This window comes from Arachis stenosperma, chromosome 2 (genome assembly GCF_014773155.1).
Source record: "Arachis stenosperma cultivar V10309 chromosome 2, arast.V10309.gnm1.PFL2, whole genome shotgun sequence".
NCBI classification, from domain to species: Eukaryota; Viridiplantae; Streptophyta; class Magnoliopsida; order Fabales; family Fabaceae; genus Arachis; species Arachis stenosperma.
The window spans coordinates 3,364,558-3,390,056 of record NC_080378.1 but is presented as its reverse complement, the minus strand read 5'-3'; the positions used below and the strand labels follow the sequence as shown (position 1 = coordinate 3,390,056).

At 36.3% G+C, this 25,499-nt stretch overlaps 2 protein-coding genes across 2 annotated transcripts; one reads left to right on the top strand and one right to left on the bottom strand.

The window, feature by feature from the left end:
* Positions 1-1,480: 1,480 nt before the first annotated feature.
* Positions 1,481-2,340, top strand: LOC130962378 (probable serine/threonine-protein kinase At1g01540). The gene is made up of 4 exons (XM_057888601.1): positions 1,481-1,494; positions 1,601-1,730; positions 1,849-2,058; positions 2,179-2,340. The coding sequence occupies exons 1-4, from the start codon at positions 1,481-1,483 to the stop codon at positions 2,338-2,340; spliced, it is 516 nt and encodes a 171-aa protein (XP_057744584.1).
* Positions 2,341-11,815: 9,475 nt separating this feature from the next.
* LOC130961255 (putative disease resistance RPP13-like protein 1) lies at positions 11,816-13,972 on the bottom strand. The gene has a single exon (XM_057887025.1). The coding sequence runs from the start codon at positions 13,508-13,510 to the stop codon at positions 12,059-12,061; it is 1,452 nt and encodes a 483-aa protein (XP_057743008.1). The 5' UTR covers positions 13,511-13,972; the 3' UTR covers positions 11,816-12,058.
* Between the last annotated feature and the right edge of the window lie 11,527 nt (positions 13,973-25,499).

Genomic DNA, 25,499 nt, shown 5'->3' with positions numbered 1-25,499 from the left:
GAAATACTCTACAGATCACATCCCAAGCATTTCTAAAAAAGGATTCAAAACAACAAGCGTTTTTCATCAAAGAAAAACACAGCAAATCATTACAAAGCCTACCAAACAAAAACATTCCCAAAGCAACAAAGTATGGGACCATTAAAGATGCAACCTTTTTTCAAAAGATCAGACAGGAAGCAATCTCCAAAGGTGAGAAACAGATACAGATTTTGTACTACTACCAAAAAACAACCAGAAGCAACAGTAAAAGCTCAGAAAGCCTCAAAATTCCAAGAATCTCCAAAGGAAAATCATATCACGGCAATAGGTAAATATAAGATCACAAAAAGATCCAAACTTTCAAAAATGCAAAACCAGAACTTCATCAAAATTAAAGACGAAGCCACGAAGAAAACGAGAAAAGCTATCACCAACCTGGAAAGAACAGCGAGCTTCAACAAAAAACCAAAGGAGGAAGACGAAATCTGGGAATGCAAACAAAGAGCAATGTCGCCAGAAGAAATACAAAGACCCCAAGTTCCAACACCAAATGACGTCGCAACGCAAGGAAAACAGAAATGCAAACGAAAAAACAGAGAGTAGAGAGAACTAAGAAAAGAAGTTACGAAAGAGCAAAAGAAGAGAAACCGTTTTCAGGTTTTCAAAATCCAAAGTAAAAGAGCCTAAGGGAAACGGGGCAATTAATGCTCAAAATTAAAAGCATTAAACCCTCGCACATTCCCAAAAAAGCGCCGGTATAAAAGCGCGCGTCTTTTAGAGGAAACGTTCTGCATTCAAAAGCTACTACAAAGGAATCGACAAAATGCTTGAGTTCGGCTTCGTCAAAAAAGGACCAAAGTCAAGAACTCGATTTCAAAAAAGACCGAGCTCAAGTAGGGGCACTGTTCATACCCTGGGTCGAGTTGTCCGACCCGGGATGTTCGAATAGTGAAGCGACCGACCTTTTTAGGTCAAGCAGACCGACTTCTTTACGAAGAAGTCGGCCGAAGCGACAGGAAAAGCCCAAAGAAGGGCCCAACTCAAGGAACACGACCCAAACCCTAAAGGCAACCCACGCTTACAGAGAGAAGGGCGGTTCCCTTGAAGATAAGATGACCTCACTTTAAAGATAAGATAAAGATAAGATAAGATAACTAACTTATCTTATCCACAAAAGGTCACTCTACACCATTATAAATACACTGGAGTACCCAGGTATAACTCATACTCTGATTCTACTCAATAACTGCTTAATACCCTTGCTAACTTAAGCATCGGAGTCCCTTGCAGGTACCCCCACCCTCCGGGAATGAAGGATCCAGCACTATCGCTAAAGTCCAACAAGTCGGACACACCAGCTCCGGCCGCTGAACACTTGCCGGACACGTCGGCTCCGACCAACGTAGAAGATCTCGACCGAGATCGACCTACAGTTTCAGGTCACCCTCGGAACACTAAGCTTCTCTGTTCTGATCATAGCTATGTCACAACCCGAGTGATGGGGACATTTGGGTTAGTCTAAGTTAACCAAACATTTTCCCTTATAAGTTAGTTTCACTTTCTATACTCAAATATTTCAGGCTTCAAAGTTCATGTTCTCTCTTTTCTTGTTCTGTAGTTATGTTGCACCGGAGTATGCATGCACTGGAATGCTAACTGAGAAGAGTGATGTTGATAGCTTTGGAATACTTATTATGGAAATAATTACCGGAAGAAGTCCTATTGATTATAGTAAATCCCAAGGAGAGGTTAGAGGCTACAACCAATAATAGTATACAGTTTTGGTTTTAATCATCTTACACTGTTCTCTGTTGATTATTTTCTCTCTTTTTCGATTTTCCTAACTAGAATTTGGTATATTTGCAGGTTAATTTAATTGAGTGGTTGAAAACTATGGTTGGCAATAGAAAATCAGAGGAACTCATCGATCCGAACCTTCCTGAAAAGCCGTCTTCAAAGGCTCTTAAGCTTGCTCTGTTGGTTGCTCTTAAATGTGTTGATCCTGATGCCACAAAGAGACCTAAAATCGGACACATAATCCACATGCTTGAGGCTGACGACATTCTATTCCGTGATGTATGTTCTTTCCCTTTCTTGAACTCTGCATTATACATAACTGGAGAGCAAAAACAAGATGATTCAGCATTGCTATAATCTGATTCTCATTTATCATTATTTTATGATTCTTTCTTGTAGGAACGGAGGACCGGAGGAGAATCGTCGCGATTCCATCGCAATTATCATCATCATCATGAGCAAAAGGACTCTAGCAGAGATAGAAAGCGAATAGGTGGAGAGATCACTGATCAAAGTGAAGATGATAATAGTAGTAAAATCTTGCCCATCCCACTAGATTGAGATGATAGTTGTTAAATGGTAAATGTAGCTATGTATTTATTATTTTTGGTTTTAGTAGTTTGCCTATATTAATTTCTACCTCAATCTGGACAACATGCAATGAGTGTCTTTTTTGCTGCATAATTTCCTCTCCCACCACAATTTGGGATTCATTGTATACTCATATTCATTATTACTAAAAATCAAAATTTTGATGTCCTTCTGCTTTATAAGACAAAAGTAGCTCAAGTGTTGAATAAAAAGTATTAATATTTTCAAGTTGTTCAAACTGTAGTATCAAACTACCTTTGTCTCATTCTGGTCCATCATAACTTATGGCCCCATCATAAATTAAGTGCTTGTCATTTTGTGAGTGTAGTTGTTATGAGCATTAGACCCAGAGTAGAGTTTGTATGATTTGTTTTTTTGTCTTTATTTATTCTTTATGTATTTATTATGTACTCATCATTCTATTGCTATGTAACTTGGATCGAATATCGAATGTGAGTCATCTTATACAGAATGAGTGGTAAATAAATACACATGAAGAACAAGAAAAATGAATATTATACACTATCATTAATGCTAGGCCTACCATCCAGCTATCTTGATAGAAGAAATATCATTGCATCATCATCATCATTGCCTAATTCATAGTTGGATGCTTGTGGGAATTGGTCTTGCTGGCTGCTGGCTAATCAAATATTAAATGTAGCTTTAACTTTTTTGTCATTTTGGCTATGATTGCTCAAATGGTGGAACAAGCAATTTAAGTAAGAAAGTGGATCGTTATTTGATCATTTAGAGAATTAGGATCCACAATCAATGCAAAACTTGCCACTCCAGAATTTGCCAATTTGTCCTTATAAGCTAGACAATCGACACTAATTGGTAGCTTGATCATGAATGTCTTTTTGGGACATCCTTTTTCTTTGTCTCTTGCTGCCTTTTTCAACTTTTAGTTAGTTAGTTATGATTTAATGTCTAAACCACTCTCTTTAGTCTTAAACAGCTTTTCACCATGGTGATTGACATTAATTGCCTTGCATCTGTAAAATAAGGCTGTTCCTGCATCATCATCATCATCATCATCATCATCATCATCATCACCAATATTTTTTTCTTCATACATTTTTTTTTTGAAAAAGTTTTATTGTCACTCTTGGATCTTGATCAGCCAACCAAATTCTTGTTTATAAAGAATTTTGAATGGTTTTTTTCTAATGAACTGAATTTCCTTTTGAAAGAGGATGATTCTTCTCTTTCATTTATTCAAGGCAACTTGTGTAAATGCCAAGAGAATAGTTCCTGTGTACACCTATGAAAACCTTTTAAGATAATTAATAGTTGGTGCATTATTTTCAATATAATTTTCATGGGCAAGATATTTAACATTGTAAAATGATCATTCATGGTGGGAATAAACTAAACCTGTCAAAGGCATAATATGGAAGCATCAATACCAGCAAATAATTGAAGAGATGACAGAACAACAGGACACCAAATTTTAACGTGGGAAAAAACCTCTCAATGTGAGAGGGAAAAAAACCCACGAAAAGGTAAAAATATTCACTATTTTCCAAATAAAGCTACAAGCAAGTCTCAAAACTTACAAGCACTACTAATTATAAGTGCAGAACTCTTGTCCAAGAACATAACCACATAAACTAAATGGTGAAATCAATGATACAATAGACAGCCGTTGTTTATGAACTTTTGGCTAGAGAGCACGGATAGCGATCACACCTCAAACTTGAAGGACTATGATAAGAACCTACTTGATAAATACACAATGATAAGAACCTACTAATACACAAATTAATATCATTTCAAGACTAAGAGTTTGTCATCAGAAAAACCAAACACAGTTATCATTCTATAGTCTTTCAGTTCTTTTTATTTTCTACAATTTTTTGTGAAATGCATAGTAGTGCAGTAATGTTGGATCATTGTTTAGATTTTAGGATCAGCAGTGAAATGATATTTAACAAACATAAATGCCACCAAAAAGTGAAATTGCAAAGAGGAAGTTAAATGCAGTTAGAGAGAAAAATAAAGTGATCAACAAGCATAATTTAATTGCCATAATATTATAAGTTAGAAAGAAAAGATTTTCAATATAGACATTTCAGAACAGAATCTTAAGTAGCTTAATATATGTCCAAACTGCACATACCAGGATAAAGACCATTGGCTAAATTCATGGTATGCCTATATTTTAGTTTATTTAAAAGGGAGATGCTAGGAGGACAATGACTTTGGGAAACAATATGAACAACGGGCCTTAATAGTTAGCCCAATTAGATTAATAACATAGGTATACTGATAAACACTCCATTTCTTAAATCCTAAATTTAATTATTTTAATTAATACCATTGTAATCATCCCATCCACTCCCTCTTTCTTTGACCCAACAGTCAAAACCTTTCCCCTTCTCTAACTTTCGAACACCCTTCAAGAAAGGAAACGTTAGCCTTCTCTCCCCACTATTTCGAACGGCATTGACGAAGGAGGACCTTCTCCATTAGCCCCTCCTTTTTTGCTGCTACCCGTAGTTCATTCTGCCAATCGCCATACCGAACATCCGCCAGTGCCTCCATTGCGAAGACCACCAGCAGCAGAGGAGAATCCCTGGCCCCCTCGAGTGGAAGTCGCCCAAAAACCCCCGGCGTTGGCCTTTATCCGCAGTCTCCCTAGGTTGTAGCCGTTGCATGTTCGCCTTGGTTGGAGTCATTACCGGGTGCAACAAGAAAAGCCGTGGGGTTTGTTTCTCTTCCCAGATTGAAGGTCAGAGAACCGATAACCGTATATTGAATGTTTAGATGTTTACAGTAACTTTTATGTTCTGGCTGCTTAGAAGGGTTTTGTTGCTTTCGGAAATTCCTGGGTTTGTTTGACTTATCCTTTTGATTGTGAACGAAATGTAGTGGGAAGGAATAATGATACGTACATGTTTATGAGCATCCGGATTTCTGCGTCTTGTATTTTAACGAGTTACTGTATTTGACTTTGTTTTGCCTTCGGTTATTAGTAAGTCAGCAATTCGTCTGAGGCACGTGCTATGAATATGTTGCTTTGTGAGTTGTTTAATGAATCTAGATAGGATGGTCAATTTATTCATTAACGTATGGTTGAAAATTTTTCCCAGGTGATTGTAACTTAATTGATGATGTTTAAATTTTTTTTTTCATTCCAAAACTTAACCTAAGAGGCTGTCAAAATTTAGAAACTGTTAAATACTCTGATTATGAATATTTGATAAAGAAGAGATAGGCTTGAATTGGAATCCTGTTGGTTTATTTTACATAAAAATTGTAACTATAATTTGGGATAAATTTACTTTTTTCTAATATTAGCTAAAAGTGTATTTTACTTCATCCTCAAATGTCCACTTGCATTTTGATCCATTTGATTGGAATGGATATAAGTAAAAGTACTTTTGGCGTTGAATCTAACTGTGCAAAGACTATATTTACATATTAATCAGCATATTTGATAACCATCCCAATCAATATTAGGACATATTTTGGTGACTTACGTAATTAGAACTTCAAATTTTAATTACTATGTTTACAAGGATCTTGTTTAACATTTAATTTTTTTAAACTGGCTATGTACTCTCACTCCAATCGACTGTGGGGTGTTATGCTGTTGATTTTGATATGTTTATTTTTTTTAAAATTATAGCATGAATAGTAATATCAAATGGTTCATGGTTCCTTGGATTAAGGCAAAGAAGTTTGAAATTTGTTGGAGCCTGGCTTGAAATTTTAGTATTGTTTTCTTTGTTTGTTTCTGGTTCATATGATGGACCGTTAATTTCTATAAATAACGGGTGTTCAATTTTGTATGAAAGGATGGATTGAAAAAATGTGACATGATTTACATCATTTAGGTAATACTTGCTGATGTTGCGAAAGCTGGTTATATTAAGACTTGTTTTGGTGATTTAAGTATTAGAAGTTCAATTTTTTAAAGCAGCTACGCTTGCAAGGACCTTTTGTAACTTGAATTTTTTTAAAACTGCCTATGTACTCTTACTGCACACGACTATGGGTGTTATGCCTTTGTACTCTTTGCCTATGTACTCTCACTACATTGTAATTCTCATTTTATTCATTAACCCATGGTTAAAAATTTTCCCCAGGTGTTTCCAAGTTGGTTGACAAAGTTAAAAATTTTTTTTTTCATTCCAAAACCTAATAACAGACAACTCTTAAGTTTTATAAATAAACACCCGAAACATATAGAAATAACCATACTCTATCCTACTAAGCCGACCATCTGCGATATACCACTAAGACACCATTCGTAATACACACTAAAAAAAATAATTCGCAATCCACAGGCAAAAATCATACTGGCACAATTAGAAATAACCATCCACGAACCTAAGCCAGTGAACATCCATATTATAACTATTGTAAGTAATAACATGCAATTTTGTATCCACACTAAAAGTAACCATCCACTCACCTAATAACGCGAACATCCACATTATAAATCATGTAACTAATCACTAGCCATTCGTAATCAACATTAAAAGTAACCATCCAGTAATATATTGAGGTGAACATCCACATTATAACTCGTGAATAATAACATTCCATTCGTGATACACACTAAATAACCATCCAGAAACAAATAGAAATAACCATCTGCAAACCTACTAAACCGAACATCCGCTTTATTTATCTTAGTTACTAAGACACTCGTATATAAAAAAAATAACCATGCACAAGCCTAAGGAATCGAACATCCATACTATATGACATTTAAATAATCAAAAACAAATAGCTAATCCGATAAGAAGTAACCATCCAAACACCAGAAAAATAACAATCAATAACCGTAGTAAAGTGAACATCCTAGACATGCCACTCGAAGTTAAAAGCACACAACATCCCAAATTTATTAAATGGTTAAAATACAGATTATACGACATGTATTTATGCAGACAGTATTCTACAACCAGTCAATCGACATCCAGAAAAGTATAAACAGGCCAGATATGTGAGTAGCATCAAGATAATGCCATGAAAATACCAATTTCATAATTTTCTTATCATAGAAATCCTAAACAAAGAAAATGACCATGAAACATACATATTGAGTTGTATGACCTAACAAAAGGGACCTCTAATATAACATAATAGATGCAATATCGTAAATAATCTAGGTATTGTCAAAGGAGTTTAAGAGCGACATGAATCCACCAAGTCCTTGCTTAGCAATCTGCTGAGCGGAAGCCTCCGAAGCTTGATTTGCAGCAGATTCTACACGATTATCTTGAAACAAACAAGCTCAGTCAAAACCAACCCGCTATCGATGTAACCAACCCAGTAATTTTCGTACATTCTATGGCCTACAATCAAACATACACAACGTAAGTAGATACTATAATAAAATATCAACTAAATAGAATTTATTAATACTATATCCAAAAATATGATATTAAAATTTATTAATATGCATGAATTAATCTAAAGTGGCACCTAATGAGTTAGTATTGTGTTAACTATTATTTATATACAGAATGCATAAATCCACCACATATTAGGTATCACTACACAAACTAAAATAGAGTCTTCTACTACCATGTAAACAGTCTCGTTATTAGCTCCTATAATTTTCTTCCATATTTATCCAAACTTGTTAGTGCATGCATGGTTTGATAGCATACAGATGGGGATTGTAACAATTTTAGTCGCAACCATGTGCAAAATTTTCATATTTAACACTATACATATATTCAAAACATGTCAGGATGACCTATTAAAGAGGTATTGTAACACTTCATCATATCCAGTAAATAAATTTCTAACTTCATCTTTTTTATAACTTTTCACATGGTTCATTGAAACTAGTTATAAAAACTTAGCAAGAACCTTATCTGTAACTAGTAAGTAGTAGCAACTAACTAGTACATTGTATTATAACATTTCACCATTCTAAAAATGTAATTTTTTTCTCTTTTTAGGTAGAAAAAATTCAAACTAATCCTTTCACTGGATCATCCACTTATATATTACACTTTAACTAATAACTACATGAATGAACAAGAACACCATCCAAATTGTTCCGTTTGTAACAAAATATCATAATGGATTAAGAATGTTGAGCTTTTAATAACTATCTAATTTATATGAAAATAAACATACGTCTAAAAGAAATAAGATACATTGTTTACCTTGTCCAACTGTTCACTTTCTCCGTCGAACGAATCACCGGTAAAAGAAATTGGCACGAGACAACTCGGTTCAACGGAATTGTGCTCCATTAAAATGGTTGTGATAGGTGGAGACTTTGGGCTGCAGGGACTACAATGGTGGAGGCCTTGGGCTGCAGGGACTGCACAGAACGTGATCACGGTGACCTACGCCGGACTGCAAGGTGCACGGGTTGACGGGTGTAGTGAAAAAAAATTTTTTTTCTCCACTTGGGGGCTGCCGGACGTTGGAACAGGGAGGGAGGGCTGCGTGGGTGGGCTGGGAACCAAGAGATAGGGTATATGGTGAGGATAAGAAACGTGTGCTAGTTCCCAAGTTGGTATAATTAAATGGTTTTTAGTATAATTAAATCCATTTTGACTTATCTTTTTAAATTTTGAAAAATGGTTATTAGTATAATTAAATTAATGATATCATTAATTAAATTTATGAGTAATTTACATTTGTAACCCCATTGTTTATATTGTTCACTAGAATTATTGTTCTCCTATACTTTTCCTATTTAAAAATAATAATTTCAAAAGAAAAAAAAAAGGAGAATGCTAGGGGGACAATGACTTTGTTGAACAATGTGAACAACCACCAATCAAATAAAAACACACTACACCTCCAAATTAAACTTCTAAATTTTAATATTAACCATCCGTACACTAGTAAAATGAACATCCGATATATCTATTGTTTACATTGTTTAATATTTTCATTGTTTACCTATACTTTTCCAAAAAAAAAAGATAGATACTCACCAATAAGTGAAGTTGATAGAGATGAAATTGTTGTCTGATGGCTTCATCGCAACTTGACCTTCTAATGACATTAGCTATATCGAGTTCACCATGGGAAAACTGTTTATCGCTAGCGTGTTCAAAAGAAATTATACAAGGCATTAGATGAGTGTATAATAATATGAATAACTCTCCGTCTATTCAACTTAAGAGTTACAAATCCAGCAAGCAGTTGAAGGCATAAATCCCAACTTACTCTTCTAGTTATTGCCGAACATAAGGTACAATTGGATACTTAAAGGTAGCAAGTTGGACAGTATATCTCTGTATACAAACAAGACAAGGAAGAAATAGTTACTGTTAGAAAAGATTATACAGCAATAATTTGATCCTTTTATTTTGAAAGCTTATACACCTCATGCTGATTCCTTTTACCTTGAATTTTCTAGCACGATAGGTAACTCTTTGATAAAAAAAAAAGGATTAGAAACAAGCACATTTTCAATCTCGGAAACCATTTTAATAGCCCTATTTAATTTGATAAGTACAGTGAATTTGGTTAAGCAAACATAAAGATTAGGCAAAGAAAAAAAACACCATTTTTTTAACTGTTTTCTTTCCAGAAATCAAGCTATCATTTTTTCCCTCTGTGCAAAACAGCATGTTGTTGTTTTTAAAATAAAGGAAATGACAAAATGAGAGATTAGAAAATTACCCAGTAAAATCTCTATCGGAAACTTGAATGGTGGGGATGTGGGAAATTTTGGGCCAGATTAGTTGATGCTTGTTCTTGCAGTGTTCTCCCAGCAAACCACACTCTTTAATTTGAAGTAGCAAGAGAGAGGGAGGCAGCTTTTCTCCTTCCATATTCTCCAGCTTTGGACACCAATCAATGTGCAGTTGTTGAAGGGAGGTGAGGCGGAGAAGCTCGTTGCACTCCAATGTCTCCAGATTATCGAACCAGCATATCTTGAGAGTGGTAAGGGAGGGAAGGTGAGGCAGCGAACCCACCTCTGGCAAACCTGCAAATGTTTGGGCAACCATATATCTCGAGAGACTGTAAACTTGGGAGTAGACTCTTCATGTCACGTGGTAATGCCTCCAACTTTGAGCAGAAGCTGACTTTAAGATGAGTCAAGTTGGGTGCAGCCAGTCCTTCTCCTGCAAATGACACTAATTCAGGGCAGTTAAAGATGGAGAGACGTTGAAGAGCAGCGTGTGGTGCCTCTGACATTGACACTGATTCCAGATTCCTACAATATGATATCTTCAAATTCTTGAGATTGGGAAAGACATCCAACGACAAGGAGGTCAGTGAATCACAGCTGCTTATTAGTAGGTCTACCAAATCATACTTGTGCTGCTGTAGCTGGGGGAATTCTAGTTTACTACAGCTCCAGATGTGTATTTCTTGGAGGCAACGTAGATGATTGATGCTCATCAGTGCCTTCAATGCAGACTCCATCACAGATTCACTTCCCCTAATTCTTAAAGTATCCCCATCAAGAAACATGGCCTCGCTGTACAGGTCTATAACAGCGTCGCCTATAAGTAGTTTGCGAGCTTTGGAAACATCCGGCAAAGAAGAAACGATTCTGAAGAATACCTGATTAAGCATCTCTTCGTTCAATATTGGACACTTTCTTATTTGAAGCCTCTTAAGCTGAGGAAAGACTTTTGAGTCAGGTAAGTGCCACTCCTCCCAACATGCCATATCATTAAATTCCAATATCTCCAGTGAGGGAAACGGTGCAATATGCGAAGAATGATCATCTCCTTCATTCTTGTAAAACTCCTCCCCAATACTCCTCACCTGATCCAAACCTTTAATACGCAGGGACTTAAGAGATGGCAGCTGTCCAAGCGAAGGCAGCATGCAGCAATTCTTGCAAGACTCTAGAGATACACTTGTCATGTTTTGGTAGGAACACCCCAACCAATCTGGAAATATTGTACCCTTGTATCCCCATATTCTCAACTCTTTCAACCCATTGTGTGGTTCCAACTTATCGAGCATGACTTTTTCTCTTTGTGTGTCTGAAACCATATCTTCGCCTGAAGACCATTGCAAGCATAATACATCAATGTGCTTCTTATCCATTATCTTTGCACTCTCTGCTTCTTTCACATCAACAATATTCTCCAACTTCGTAATCTCAAGGCGTCCATGAAGATTTTCCAACCCCCCTAACTCCTGGATTCCATTGTCTTCGTGCTTGCCCACAACAAAGTAACTTAAAACGAGCAATTGATTCAACTTGCTCATTTTTCCGGGCATTTCTTCCAAAGAAGTTCCTCTAATATCAAGATGCCGCAACTTCAAAAGATTATGCAAACCACTAGGCAACGTAGTTAGATTAGAACAATAATACAACTTCAAGGTTTGCAAACTAGACAAGTTGCACAAAGACTCCGGCAATGTCTTAATATTCGTCCCAGACAGATCCAAGTAGCGCAGATGGACTAATTCTTTAATTGAATCAGGCACCACAAGTATACTCAAGGATGACGCCACACCACGTTTACAGAAGGATAAAGCTCTCAAGTATTTAAACTTTGATAATATGTCCCATGTTGCCGCTTCAATGTTGCAGTTGGAAGATGAGCAATCGCCAAATAATAATAATGTTCTCAAAGATTTTACTTCAGAAATCAAATTAGGAAGTTTTGAGCTACAATAACATAAATTTGCACACAAATGTCGAGGCTGAATCCTTATCTCCTCCTCTTTACCAAGTTCTTCTAGATTGCAATAGAAATCTCCAGCAAGGAATATTGCTAAGTCATGCAGGAGATCGTGCATCAAAATAATCATCCCCGTCATTATTCTTTGTAAAAAATAATCTGGAAGTTAGTTCATCAAAATACTCACGACCAATTACTTCTAAACTCTTTCCTCCTTCTGGTGTTAACAATGCTTCTGCCATCCACAAAAGGATTAATTCATCCTTCACAAATTTATAATCCTTGGGATATAATGCACAGTAAACAAAACAACCCTTTAAATGTGGAGGAAGATGGAAGTAACTTATCAGTAATGCTGGGATAATCTTACTCTTCTGCACAGCAAATCCCCAAATATGACTCATTAGTATCTTGTTCCATTCCTCAACATCATGCTTTGTACGTAACAAGCGACCAAGTGTTTCTGCAGCTAATGGCAAGCCATCACACTTCCTGACAATCTTTCTACCTATTTCTTCAAGTGCTGCTCTCCCATTTGATTCTGGAAAAGATGCATTTTCTGCAAACATTGACCAACAATAGTCCTCTGACAACTTCCTGAGAAAATAAGGGCGACAATTTTGAACGGCTAAAGCAACATTATTCCCGCGAGTAGTCAGAAGAACAATACTTCCTTTCTTCCCATATTGGAAAGGGGTCATAAAATTACTCCATTTGTCACCATCATCACTCCAAACATCATCCAGAACAATAAAGAATTTCTTGTTCAACAATTTTTCTTTCAAAGCATGGTGAAGTGAATTGAAGTGCTCAAGACATTGAGTATCCGGAGAGATCTCCTTTATAAAATTCCTTGTAGTCTCAACAACTTCAAACTTCTCCGAAACGCAAACCCATGCTTTCAGATCAAATCCCTTCATGAACTCCTCCTGATTGTTGTACAGCCATTGGGCTAAAGTTGTTTTACCAACCCCACCTATGCCAACAATAGCTATCACAGACAGGTGATGCTCATTGTTGTCATTCAGCATCTGGACTAGGGCCTTCTTGTCATCCTCCCTGCCATACACATTCCCTCTCACAAGAGAACTGGTTGGAGTCCTCCATGATGAGCTACCAGTGGGAATCTTTTCAAGACCAAGGAAATCTTTTTGTTTTCCAAGATCCTCAATTCTTATAACTACCCCTTCCATCTTGTCTACCATGTCATCTCTATGTCGGTTGATGAAGAAGCTAAGGGAACAGCAAGAACTTTTCTTCTTTTGTGTGGTGGCTTTGATGAGGACAGTGTCCAGCAAGTCCTCAGCACAGTAAACAGCATCCCTGAGATTATCGAGCCACTTCCTCACCGATGGATTGCCAAACTGCTTCATCTCAGCATCAGCAACAAGAGCTTCAGCACCCAACAGAGCAGTCTTCAGCTTTTCAACCAAGTCAGGGCCAAGTTCGTTGCCCAAGACCAAGTTGACAGCATCAGTTGTAAGGAGCCTGTCAATGACAACGTCAATGAAGCTAAAAAGTAAAGCTCCACCAACAAGTTCAGCAGCCATGGCATGATCTCAACAAGTGATCAGAAATTTAGATATGAAGGTGAGTAAAAAATGCAACGCTCCAGGCTTTGTAACCGAACTGTGTGGTGGTATATCAAAGCTTACAGTGAAGATGAAGAAGCAGTTCTCAATAATTTGTTGGCAACAAGACAAAGATAATTAACCATATAGGGGTCTGAGGGGCTAATAATTTCATTGTTATTTTGGAATTTGGAAGGTTCCTGCAACGTAATTTTCATTTTTGCCTTTAATTTTTGTTGTTACCTTTCATTTCCAAGACTTTGAAACAAGCGATGTGATTGCAAGACGTGGAATTGTAGTTTTTGTGGAAATTTCGTGATGAGGAGTTGGTTGGTCCTTCCAAGTTCGAATAATTCAGCTTCATTCAGTGTATTCCCTTTATGATTGTGTGGTGCTTCTAACTTGTTAGCTAGAGGACATTGACTTCAACTCGTCTTGTGGAAAGTTTCAACTTTCAACCAACGTGTTATGTTATGGGACCAGCTTCAATAGTACTTCTCTCAAACATATCAAATAGTAGTAGTTATTGTAACCAAGCTGGGTTGATCTTTAGCTCAAGAATTCAAATCTTGCCTTATGCATACAACAACCCATTGGTCAGCCGCAAATATTTAAATGGAGCTTTGAATCACAATGAATTAGTATTTTGCCTCCCGGATTAAAAGATACCATGGGAAACCAAAAAAAAAAAAGTAGTTATGCTATATAGCATATTAGTTACTACTCGGTATTAGATTGAGAGTTATGGTATTTTGAATTTGGATCATCTAAATTTTGAATTTTTACTTTAGAAGGTAAAATGTGATCTCTCACTCTTGAATGATTTATCCCTCATATTTTTTCTTAGTCCTACCTATGAAATAAATGGTAAGAGATCACATTTTACCTCTAAAGTGAAATTCAAAATTTAGAGGATCTAAATCCTAGTTATCAAGCAGTATTTTTCTTGGATGAGAGAGAGAGAGAGAGAGAGTTTTGTTTCTACCTTATAGATAAAATACAAAGACGAAAGAAACATAAACTAAAGAATTCTAAAATCATTATCTATTCTTAATATATAAAAGTAGGTACATAGGTTTACCCACATTGCTTCTAAGTTATTTCTCTTCTTCTACTAATGCCATGTCAGCACCAACGCTTACTTGGCAAAATTTTAGAATCCACCACTCAAATCTTGCCAAATTAACTTTTATTTTCACATAAAAAAAAACACAAAAATACAACTAAAAAACACAATAAAAACCAACAAATTAACTTTTTCCAAATCAATCCTTATTTCTAAAACAATAAAAATACAAATTAACATTTACCCCAACAAAAAGCTCACAAAACCAAAGAGTTTATTACCTTTCTCAAACCCTCACCCTCTTAGCATCTCTCCCTACCAAGATCCTATTTCCTCCATCCTTCGGTCCCATCCTATTTCCTCCATCTTCTTCCGGTTCCATGAGCCAATTGTTTTTTCCTCAAAACAAATTGTACATCGCGATGTTCATCTCCGGCGGAGCCACATTACATAAATTGCAGAAACCAGGGCAAACTCCATATCTCCTCTTGTGGTTTCCTGCCAGAACTTGATTCTGGATTCTAGGTCTCAGACCAATGTCACCATTCGGCGCCGCCAACGTAGTAAATTTGTGCCAGGAATCTTCCTAAAGATTTTCAACCTTGCCGTTTACTCTTCTCATTGTTCAATATCATTATCAATAGCCATATTTATTTGTTGTAAATAATAACATTTTAATTGTGAACTCATTGCAAGTAGCATAAGTTTATGTATTTTTCTTTTCTAAACGGTTCTGTCCAATAGTCACAACCAAAATTAATGTGCATTTAAAATTATTGCTCCCTATATACTATCGATTGCAATATTTCATCATCAAATTATAAATTGTTATTTTTCATGTGGGGTACTTCTTCCACAATTTACATTTACGCGTTCTTCTTTTTCAAATTGTTATTCCACATGTGCAGTGTTACTTCCACAATTTACTTAGAATGGATTATCATTCTTTGACTATATCTTATTCTCTTCGTTTAGTAAACAAAGTGTCATAATTAAATGCAATAAACTTATATTAAAAGTGTCATAATAATAATTATAAACAACTCTTATCTATTATTATTCAATTGAAACATCAAGTACTAATTAAATGCAATAAACATACATTAAAAGTGTCATAATAATAATTATAAAAAATTTCAGTTACAAATATTCAAATTCTACAACTTATACATATTAAGACTCTTACTACTCTTCATTCTTAATCTCTTATACTAATTGCCAAAAATTCCTTAAATTTAATATAACATTTTTATATGTTTTTCATTCTCATTCATTTATTTTTTTTCATTATTTACAAATAAAAAAACTGCAAGAAAAGACAAAGTGTAGCCATTAATGTAAATCGAAAAATAAAAAAAAAATGCAGTTTTGTATAACTCTAATATAAATAACTTATGTCTTTTTTAAAAATAAATAAATTCAAAATCTATTTATAATATGTTCTCTAAAATATTTTTAATATAACATTTATTAAAATATACTATATAGTATAAATAATCTACCTCTCTGCGCATTGCGCGGGTCTCACTCTAGTTTCTAATAAAAGTTAATAATGCATGCAATGGAATGAATTCGTAGTGAACGGCAAGATAGTTGAGATTGAAATGGAAGATAAATTAAACATGTAAAACCATAACCTGATACAATTTGATCTAGCAGAAATTTTTAAAATTTATTGGCTTATCCAAAATTATAATATTGGATAATTTTAAGAATTCGATCTAAATTTTTGTAATAATGGCTCATACTTGTGTTTTTAATTCATGAAAGACGCAACAAAAATGCAAGTCGAGGAAGGTTTCAATTTCGTGCGAGAAAGGCAATAGTACAGTTTTCTGCAATTCTTTTTAGTGATTGAGACACTTGTGAATTTTTTTTATTTTTTATTTTTTTATTTTTTTATTTTTTTTACTTATTTCTTTCTTCTTTGAGAGATAAACTATACTTTAAATTTTTCAATAAGAGTTTTGGAAGCTATATAGTCCTCCATATTGTAAAATTTTGAAGAGAATATACAATGACCATAGATAGGATCATGAGCTATTCTCTGTTTTAATAGGTTTGAGCCATTCCCTTACAGTTATTACTGCTTCAATTCAGAAATGCCTTGAATTCGAGGATGCTAAAGTTCAATTTGATGCTATTTCTAACAGGTTAATTTCATTTCACTGACAACTTAATTAACATCGGATGAACAGTTTTCTAATATATACAATATTCATTTTACACACACATCTACTAATACAAATTGATGAACACACAATTTCTTGATATTACAGGTAACGTGTACCAAGAATATAGAGTTTATATTTAAAAGTAAGTGACAGCTTTCTCCAAAGTTCATCTCAAACCAAAAGTATTTTTTATTTCAGCTCTTCTTAGGAATAGATAAGTAAGCCTTTTTAGTTCAGTCTCAGCTATCAGAACAAATTTCACCTCAAAGAACAACACCAATAAGGAAGCACAATAATGTTTCACTCAAAACTCATAAGGTTCTTTAAAGAAAACAAAATCATAATTTTCTCAAGCCTTTTTAGTTTTTAATTAGAAACACTAAGAAGCCCAACACTTGAGAAACAAATATGAGTGTGTGTGTGTGTGTGTGTGTGTGTGTGTGTGTGTGTGTGTGCAGATTGTTCTGCAGCTGTTATTGCTTCATGTTCTTGTTTAATTGGAAATCCCTGAAACACTAATACACAAATTAAAAAGCATGTCAAGACTAAGTGTTAGTCATCACAGAAACCAACTAAATTTAATAGGCTATTAAACTTGGTTTCCTAAGCTGAAAATGCATTTGCTTTCAACAAGCAGCTATGCTTCAAACGAATGGCTGACAGTTTTTTTTTTTTCACTTGGTGGTTGTTGAGTTGAGAGATTCATACAGGATAGTAAAGTACATTCTTGAATTTGAAGTAGCAATAGAGAAGAAGGAAGGAATATTAAAAGAAAAAAAAGCCATCACTTGAGTGAAGAAAATATATATACTCTCTTATGAATTAATGCGTGTATTAAATAGTTGAACAATCACAAGTCACAACATGATGCAAAGAAGATATGCATGGCATGACACTTACATGTACCTGATCAGAGTTTCAATTCAGAAATGCTTATGGAGGGCATGTGGGAAGTTTTGGGCCAAATTTAAAGAATTTTCTGGCAGTTCTACTTGAGAGCTTGTATCGCAATCTCACCTCCAAATTGAAGAACTATGAGTCAAGAATCTGTAGTTACAACAACAACAACGAAGCCTTATCCCATTAGGTGGGGTCAGCTATATGGATCAAATGAGAATGTTGAGAGAAACACCAAAAAGTGTTTGCTTGGGCCTTGTACATAGGAAATGATCAGAACTTTCTTGACCGATATGCATTGATATTTTCTAACATCATTGCCTTAACTGTTCTGTTTATAAAAGCCTCAGCTTCCTGCAAAAGATGGTAAAAATAGAAGCAAGATTGTTAAACGATATTTGAAGCTCCACTTGCCATTTCTGGAAACTTAAAAATGAGTTTCTCATTTTATTGGAACATGAAGTAAATTCTTTCTTAACTTTTAATTCCGGAAAGTTGGGGGGTTACTATACAAAAACAACACTCCTCATGGCTCATGTGAGATGAAACTACTAAACTGAAGAGTATAAACCGATAGTTTCCCTGATTAATGAAAGGAAAGAATGCAATTGTATGATACCATCATCATAGAGATGAGACTTATTAGGGAAATATTCTCCAGCTTTGGAAATAATGAAATGTGTAATTGTTGGAGGGAGGTGAGGTGGAGAAGCTCATTGCACTCATAACTGACTTTGGCACTGCCCTGTATCAGTGTATCCGTATGTGCTGAGCGATACTCATAAGTCATAACTCATTCACACCTTTCTTGAATCTTCATCTCTCCAAGAAAAAGCAATGTTTTAGGGGGTGGGAGAGACCAATAATTTTTTCACAGTTTTATTAAAAAATATTGTTGTCACTCTTAGATCTTGATCATCCAACCAAACTCTTGTTTAAAGAATCTTAACTGCTGACAGTGCCGTGGAAGAAGCACACACTGATATGATGCACTTAATGGATTTTCTTTTAATGAACTGAATTTCCTTTTAGAAAAGGATGATTCTTCACTTTCATTTATTCAAGGAAAATAGTGTAAGTGCCAAGAGATTAGTTCCTGTATACACCTGTGGAAAACCTTTTAAGCTAATTAACAATTGGTGCATTATTTTCAATATTCTTGAGTTGTGTACAGTCAAATTGAATTGCTTTTGCCTTTTTGTAGTTCTCTTTGATTTTTTCAAAGGAGATAGAGAAAGCAGATGAAACGGAAGAATATAACATGGTATATTCAACCAGGCTAGAAACCAAGCTTTTCCCCTTCTTGTGTGCACATTTGAAATTTGGAAACATTAAGGTACTAGTTATATAGAATGCACCTCTATAATTTTCACAGGCAAGATACTTAATTGTATTTTACAGTAACTGATATGGCTGTTATAACTTGGTCAAACGTTATAAATCGACTCCATACTTTATAACTCGGTCAAACGTTATAACAGTCAACTGTTATAATTCGGCTCTATACGTTACCTACAGCATACACCAAAACGAATATCATTGTTAGAATATTATTAGGATCAATTAGGGTCAATTAGTATTATTTAGTACATCTAAATATTTATTATAGGAGATTACGTCCTTATTATTACGATTCTCTTAGTACCTATAAATATCCTTTCATATTGTATCATTCTAGATAAGTTGAGTAGACAATTTGAATACAATCAATAATACACAAATCCTTTCTCTAGTTTAGTCTCTTGTTTCTAACAATCATAATGTTCCGACATGATATTATTCTTCTTTAATACAAATTATTCCTGAATGTAACTGTTAATATCTCACCTACACCAAAACGAATATCATAACGTTCCGACATGATATTATTCTTCTTTAATACAAATTATTCCTGAATGTATCTGTTAATATCTCATCTCACATATAACTGATACAAGGGAGGGAAGACATTTTATGAAACATATAAGAAAAGACTATTTAGTATTTACATACTTATTGACATGAGTGTTGGAGTGCCTTTTGTAGGTACCACCCCCTTGTTCTTTCTGTGCCAAGGTATAACTCTTCACAAACAAGGAGTTTGGAGTTGACTGCTGGAGGACGAGCTATATGAGAAGGTATCAGAAAACTCTGTTAGATCTGAAAAGAGAGCAAGAGCGAGAGAGAAAGGGAGTAGAGAGCAGAGAGAAGAGAGAAGAGAAGAGCACGAGAAATTGAGTTTATTGATTCTTTAAAAAAACTACTTTACAGAGTAGGTTTTCTCTTGAATTTATAGTCACAGCTGAAACAGATTTTTCTAACAACTAATTATCCTTCTAACAAACTTGACAACTCAGCATAACTAACTCCTAATCACATGCCTCACACTACAGCTAGTTTCATCTCTTATTTATCCTCAACATTCCCCCTCAACTTGAGCTTGGTTTGGTCAACTAGTCTTAGTTTGCATCTAATCTTCAAGAAGGCATCATGACTCACTGGCTTGGTAAGAACATCTGCAATTTGATCTTGAGATGGAATATGGACTACATATGCCTGCTTGTCTTCAACTCTATGTCGAACAAAGTGGAGATCAATTTCAAAATGTTTCGATCGGCTGTGCAGAATTGGATTCTGACTCATGAGCACTGTGCTTTGATTGTCACAAAACAATGTTGGAGGAAGTCCAGCCGGTATGTGCATTTCATGCAGGAGTTTCTGCAGCCACATAGTGTCTGTCATGGCATCAGCCAGGGCTCTAAACTCAGCCTCGGCGCTTGATCTGGCTACAGCCGTTTGCTTCCTGCTTGACCAAGTTATGAGATTCACCCCAAGGAATATGCAATACCCTGTTGTTGATCGTCTATCTACAGGATCTGCTGCCCAATCTGAGTCACAAAATGCTAAGATTCTGAAGTCGCTGCTTCTGTGAATTTCAAGCCCAAACTCAATTGTCCCAGCTAGGTAGCGAAGGATTCTCTTTACTGCCTTCCAGTGCTGTTCCAGGGGAGCATGCATAAATTGGGACACTTTGTTTACAGAGAAGGCAATATCAGGCCTAGTGATGGTGGCGTATTGCAGCCCACCCACTATGGATCTGTACAAAAAGGGCTTATCAAATGTTGTACCTATTGTATCAAGCTTTAAGGTACTAGCCATTGGTGTGGTAACGGGTCTAGCCTCTAACATCTCAGCTCTCTTCAACAGATCCTTGACATATTTAGACTGTTTCAGCACTAGAGTATCAGCTTTAGTTCTTTCAACTTCAATTCCAAGGAAAAAATTCATTTCCCCCAAGTCTTTTAGAGTGAACACTTTATTTAATTGTTGGATCAGACCATCAACTTCAGTTTGATTAGTGCCAGTCATCAGTATGTCATCAACATATGCTAGAAAATAGATTGTTGAAGCTTTACTATGTCGAACAAAGAGACAAGGATCTGAGGTTGTACTTGCAAAACCAAATCCTCTAAGTGTGCTGCTTAGCTTCAGAAACCAGGCTCTTGGAGCCTGTTTTAAGCCATATAGGGCCTTCTCCAATTTGCACACAAGGCCAGAACCAAGTGCATAACCCTCAGGTTGCACCATGTACACTTTCTCATGTAAATCCCCATTGAGAAATGCATTGTTGAAATCAAACTGCCTTACTCTCCATCCTTTTGAAACAGCAATAGACAGCAATGTGCGTACTGTTGTAGGCTTGGCAACTGGACTAAAAACTTGATCATAGTCCAAACCTTCTCGCTGATGAAATCCCTTTGCGACCAACCTCGCTTTGTACTTTTGAATTGTTCCATCTGGCTGTCTTTTGATGCGAAATACCCAGCGACATCCAATTGGTTCAACTGTTGGTGACTCTTCAACCAAGTTCCATGTCTTGCACTTCAAAAGTGCTGCATACTCCTCATCCATTGCAGATTTCCAATGTGGAGAGGTTAGTGCTTGTACCACTGAAGAAGGTTCAACTTGTGTGAGGTCTACAACATTATCCGGAACCAGTGCAGTGAACAGTTTCGGCTTAAAAATTCCAGCCTGACTTCTAGTAACCATAGGATGCGTTCGAGTAGGCGCTGTAGTGGGTAGAGCTACATGTCCTCTTTCTAGCTGCTCAGCTAACCCTGCATTACTTGAGGGAAACACAGAAGTAGAAGTAGTCATAGCAGTATCATCAGTTAATGGACAGTTATGAGCAGCATTAATATTGGCAGAAGACTCAGGTTGAGCTAAGGGTGTGGAGGACGGTGAAGATGGTTGGGAAAGGGATTGTTGTGCAGGGTCTAGTATTTGACGGTGTAAAGTGGCATCTGAGTTAGGAACAGGTGTTTCATGTATGAGAGGGCTAGTGGTGTTGGAAGTACTAATTGGAGATGTGGCTTGGGCATTGAGATGGTTTTGTTGGACAATGGTATGGGCTGGAATGAGGTGCAATGGTGCAGATGTGATAGTTTGGAGGTGTGGGACAACAGATTTCAGTTTTGGAGTTTGATTGAAGAAGAGAGATTGATAAGGAAACTCAGATTCATCAAATAAGACATGTCTAGAAATGTAGAGTTTGCCGGAAGGTGAGAGACATTTGTACCCTTTATGATGAGAGGAGTAACCTAAAAAGAGACATTTGTGAGTTTTAAAATCAAATTTATGAGTGTTGTAGGGTTTAAGTTGTGGATAACATGCACATCCAAAGGTTTTGAGAAACAAATAGTCTGGTTCTTTGTGATTGAGGAGCTCAAATGGTGTTTTCTGATCTGTAGTGTATGAGGGTAGTAGATTAATGAGATGAGTGGCTGTCAAGAAGGCTTGATCCCAAAACCTTAGGGGCAAAGAGGCTTGAGAGAGTAGTGTTAGGCCTATTTCAGTTATGTGCCGGTGTTTCCGTTCAACTCTACCATTTTGTTGGTGAGTGTGAGGACAACTAAGCCTATGAGCAATGCCATGCTGAATGAGGAATTCTGTGAAACTGTGAGAGAGGAATTCACCTCCATTGTCAGTTTGAAGACTTTTAATCTTGTGTCCAGTCTTGTTTTCAAGTAGCAATTTGTATTGGGTAAAGGCTTGGAGAGCTTGAGCTTTGTTTTGCAGCAGGTATAGACATGTGTATCTAGTTTTGGCATCAATGAAAATTATATAATATCTAAAACCTGAACTACTGATGATTGGTGCTGGCCCCCAAATATCAGAGTAGACTAACTCTAGAGTTGTGTTATAGTCAGTGAGTGAGTCAGAGAAAGGCAAATTATGATGTTTTCCTTGACAACATGCATTGCACAAAGGAGTAATAGCTGTTGTGTCTCTTTTATTCATATCATCATCCACAATTTTACAACGCTGCATTACTTTTGCTACTGTTTTTGCAGCCGGATGTCCTAACCTTCTATGCCATACTTCAAACTGCGACACAGACACAGCTTTACAATGTGTATTTCCTTCTTCTTTTCTTTTCTGTTTTTGTTCACTTTCTTTTTCTTTTTCTTCTTCTTTTTCTTTTTCTTTTTCTTTTTCTTTGCTTTTCTGTTCATGCTCAACACTACCTATTCTAGACTCTTGTACACTAAAATGAGATTCCTGGTCACTACTAGCAGATGTAGTGGCTTTTATTGCTTGCAAAGCTTCTCTTCTTCCTTCAGATGAAGGTAAACTGCTTGATGATGCTGCCCTGGCCAATATGCCAATGTTGTCAAATTGATAAAGTCCTCCTCTAAGAGACCCTCTGAGAAGCAGATCGTTGGTCTCCTGATCCTTAACAAAACAATCAAAAGGATGGAATTCAAAGAACACGTGATTATCTTGCGCAAATTTTGCTACACTAATGAGGTTCTTCGTGATTGAGGGAACATGTAGTAGGTTTAGTAGTTTAAAGTAGTGTGTGTTGGGCTGATAAGGAGGGTTGGATACAGGAAATAATATAGTTTTGCCAATATTATTGATGCACATACCTTGACCATTACCTGTGAACACCTGCTCTGAGCCTTCGTACTCTGAGCCTGTAACTAGATTGTTGCCATCAAATGTAAGGTGGTGTGATGCTCCTGTGTCCAGATACCACGCTCTATCTGTCAAAGGTGTGGTTGACGGCGCAGCTGCCACCAATGCTCGTGGTTGTGAGTCTGTTTGTGACTGTGGTTGATGAAAGGCTGAAGACGGTGGAGCTGGTGGATTTGATGCTGCTTCATAAGGTCTTTGATAGTTCTGATTAAACCTGTGATAACAATCCCATACAATGTGTCCAATCCTTCCACATAGCTGACATTGCGGCCTTGAATTGCCGTAATAGAAGGATCTGCCACCTCTAAATCCTCGACCACGAGCTCGTCCTCGAAACTCCTGACCTCTTCCTTGATAGTTATGTTGTTGATTTTGTGAATATGTAGAGTAATTGTGGTGGTGTTCTTGCAGTTTTGATTCTGAACCTTGAGCCAAATTTACATGCATAGTGCCAAGTACATTCTTTTTAAATCTCTCAACTAATTCTTCTTGTCCTACTAATAATGCCTCCACCTCACTCTCAGTTATTTCATCAGCCTTTGAATTTATCATAGTAATAAAAGCACTGTAATCCTCATTTAAGCCTTGAGCTACTGCTTCGACAAATTCCTCACTAGTAAGAGGTGCACCTAATGCAGAAAGTGAGTTTGTTACCTTTTTGATCCTGGACATATATTCAGTTACAGATCCTTGAAGTTTGATGGTCTTAATTTGTGTTTTCAGCTGCTTTACTTTTGATTTCATCCTTTTTGCAAAATAATCTTCCAGTTTGAACCAAATCTCATAAGCAGATTCACACTCAGCCAACTGATGAGTAAACTCTGGATCTATTGAGGCAAAGAACCACGAGACTAAGAATTGATCCTCTTGCTCCCAAGCTTCAAACTCCTTCGTTTCAGTGTTTGTCAATTGATCTTGTTCAGATCCATATCTCCTCGGTACTTTTCTTGGATCGAGATGCTCCTTGAGTTTATTCGACTTTATGAAGGCCAGTGCTTGACGTCTCCACGGAATGAAGTTGTTTTCATCGAGCTTGAACGCGATGGTGTTGATCGTTGTTCTAGGGTTCACAATTGCGGAAGCTGGAATTTCACTTGGTAGCGCCATGGATCAGAACCTAGAGCTCTGATACCATGAGAAGGTATCAAAAAACTCTGTTAGATCTGAAAAGAGAGCAAGAGCGAGAGAGAAAGGGAGTAGAGAGCAGAGAGAAGAGAGAAGAGAAGAGCACGAGAAATTGAGTTTATTGATTCTTTAAAAAAACTACTTTACAGAGTAGGTTTTCTCTTGAATTTATAGTCACAGCTGAAACAGATTTTTCTAACAACTAATTATCCTTCTAACAAACTTGACAACTCAGCATAACTAACTCCTAATCACATGCCTCACACTACAGCTAGTTTCATCTCTTATTTATCCTCAACACTATACCCCAACCATCGCACAAGAACAGTAACATTATAGAATTATCTTTCACTCTAAGAATGGAAGCACCCGAACAATTGTGAGATAAAAAAACCCACTCGAAGGTGAAAAGCTTCAATATTATCCAAATTAAAGCTACAAAGGTGTCTTAAAGCTTACAAGCACTAACAAAACTACATGCACAAATCTTGTACAACGACACAACACACAACAACAAAATGAAGTCAATGATACTTGTTTACAGACTTTCTCCCAGTTCTACTTGAGAGCTCAAATCACAACCACATCTCCAAATTGAAGAACTATGAGTGAAGAATTTCATTCAAACATGAAAAGATTTGACCATCTTATCATTCATTTGATCAGGTTGATACACCTAATGGGGATGTAGAGGGACTCTCCAAAAAAAAAAGTGTTTGCTTGGGCCTCACACAAAGGAAAATTA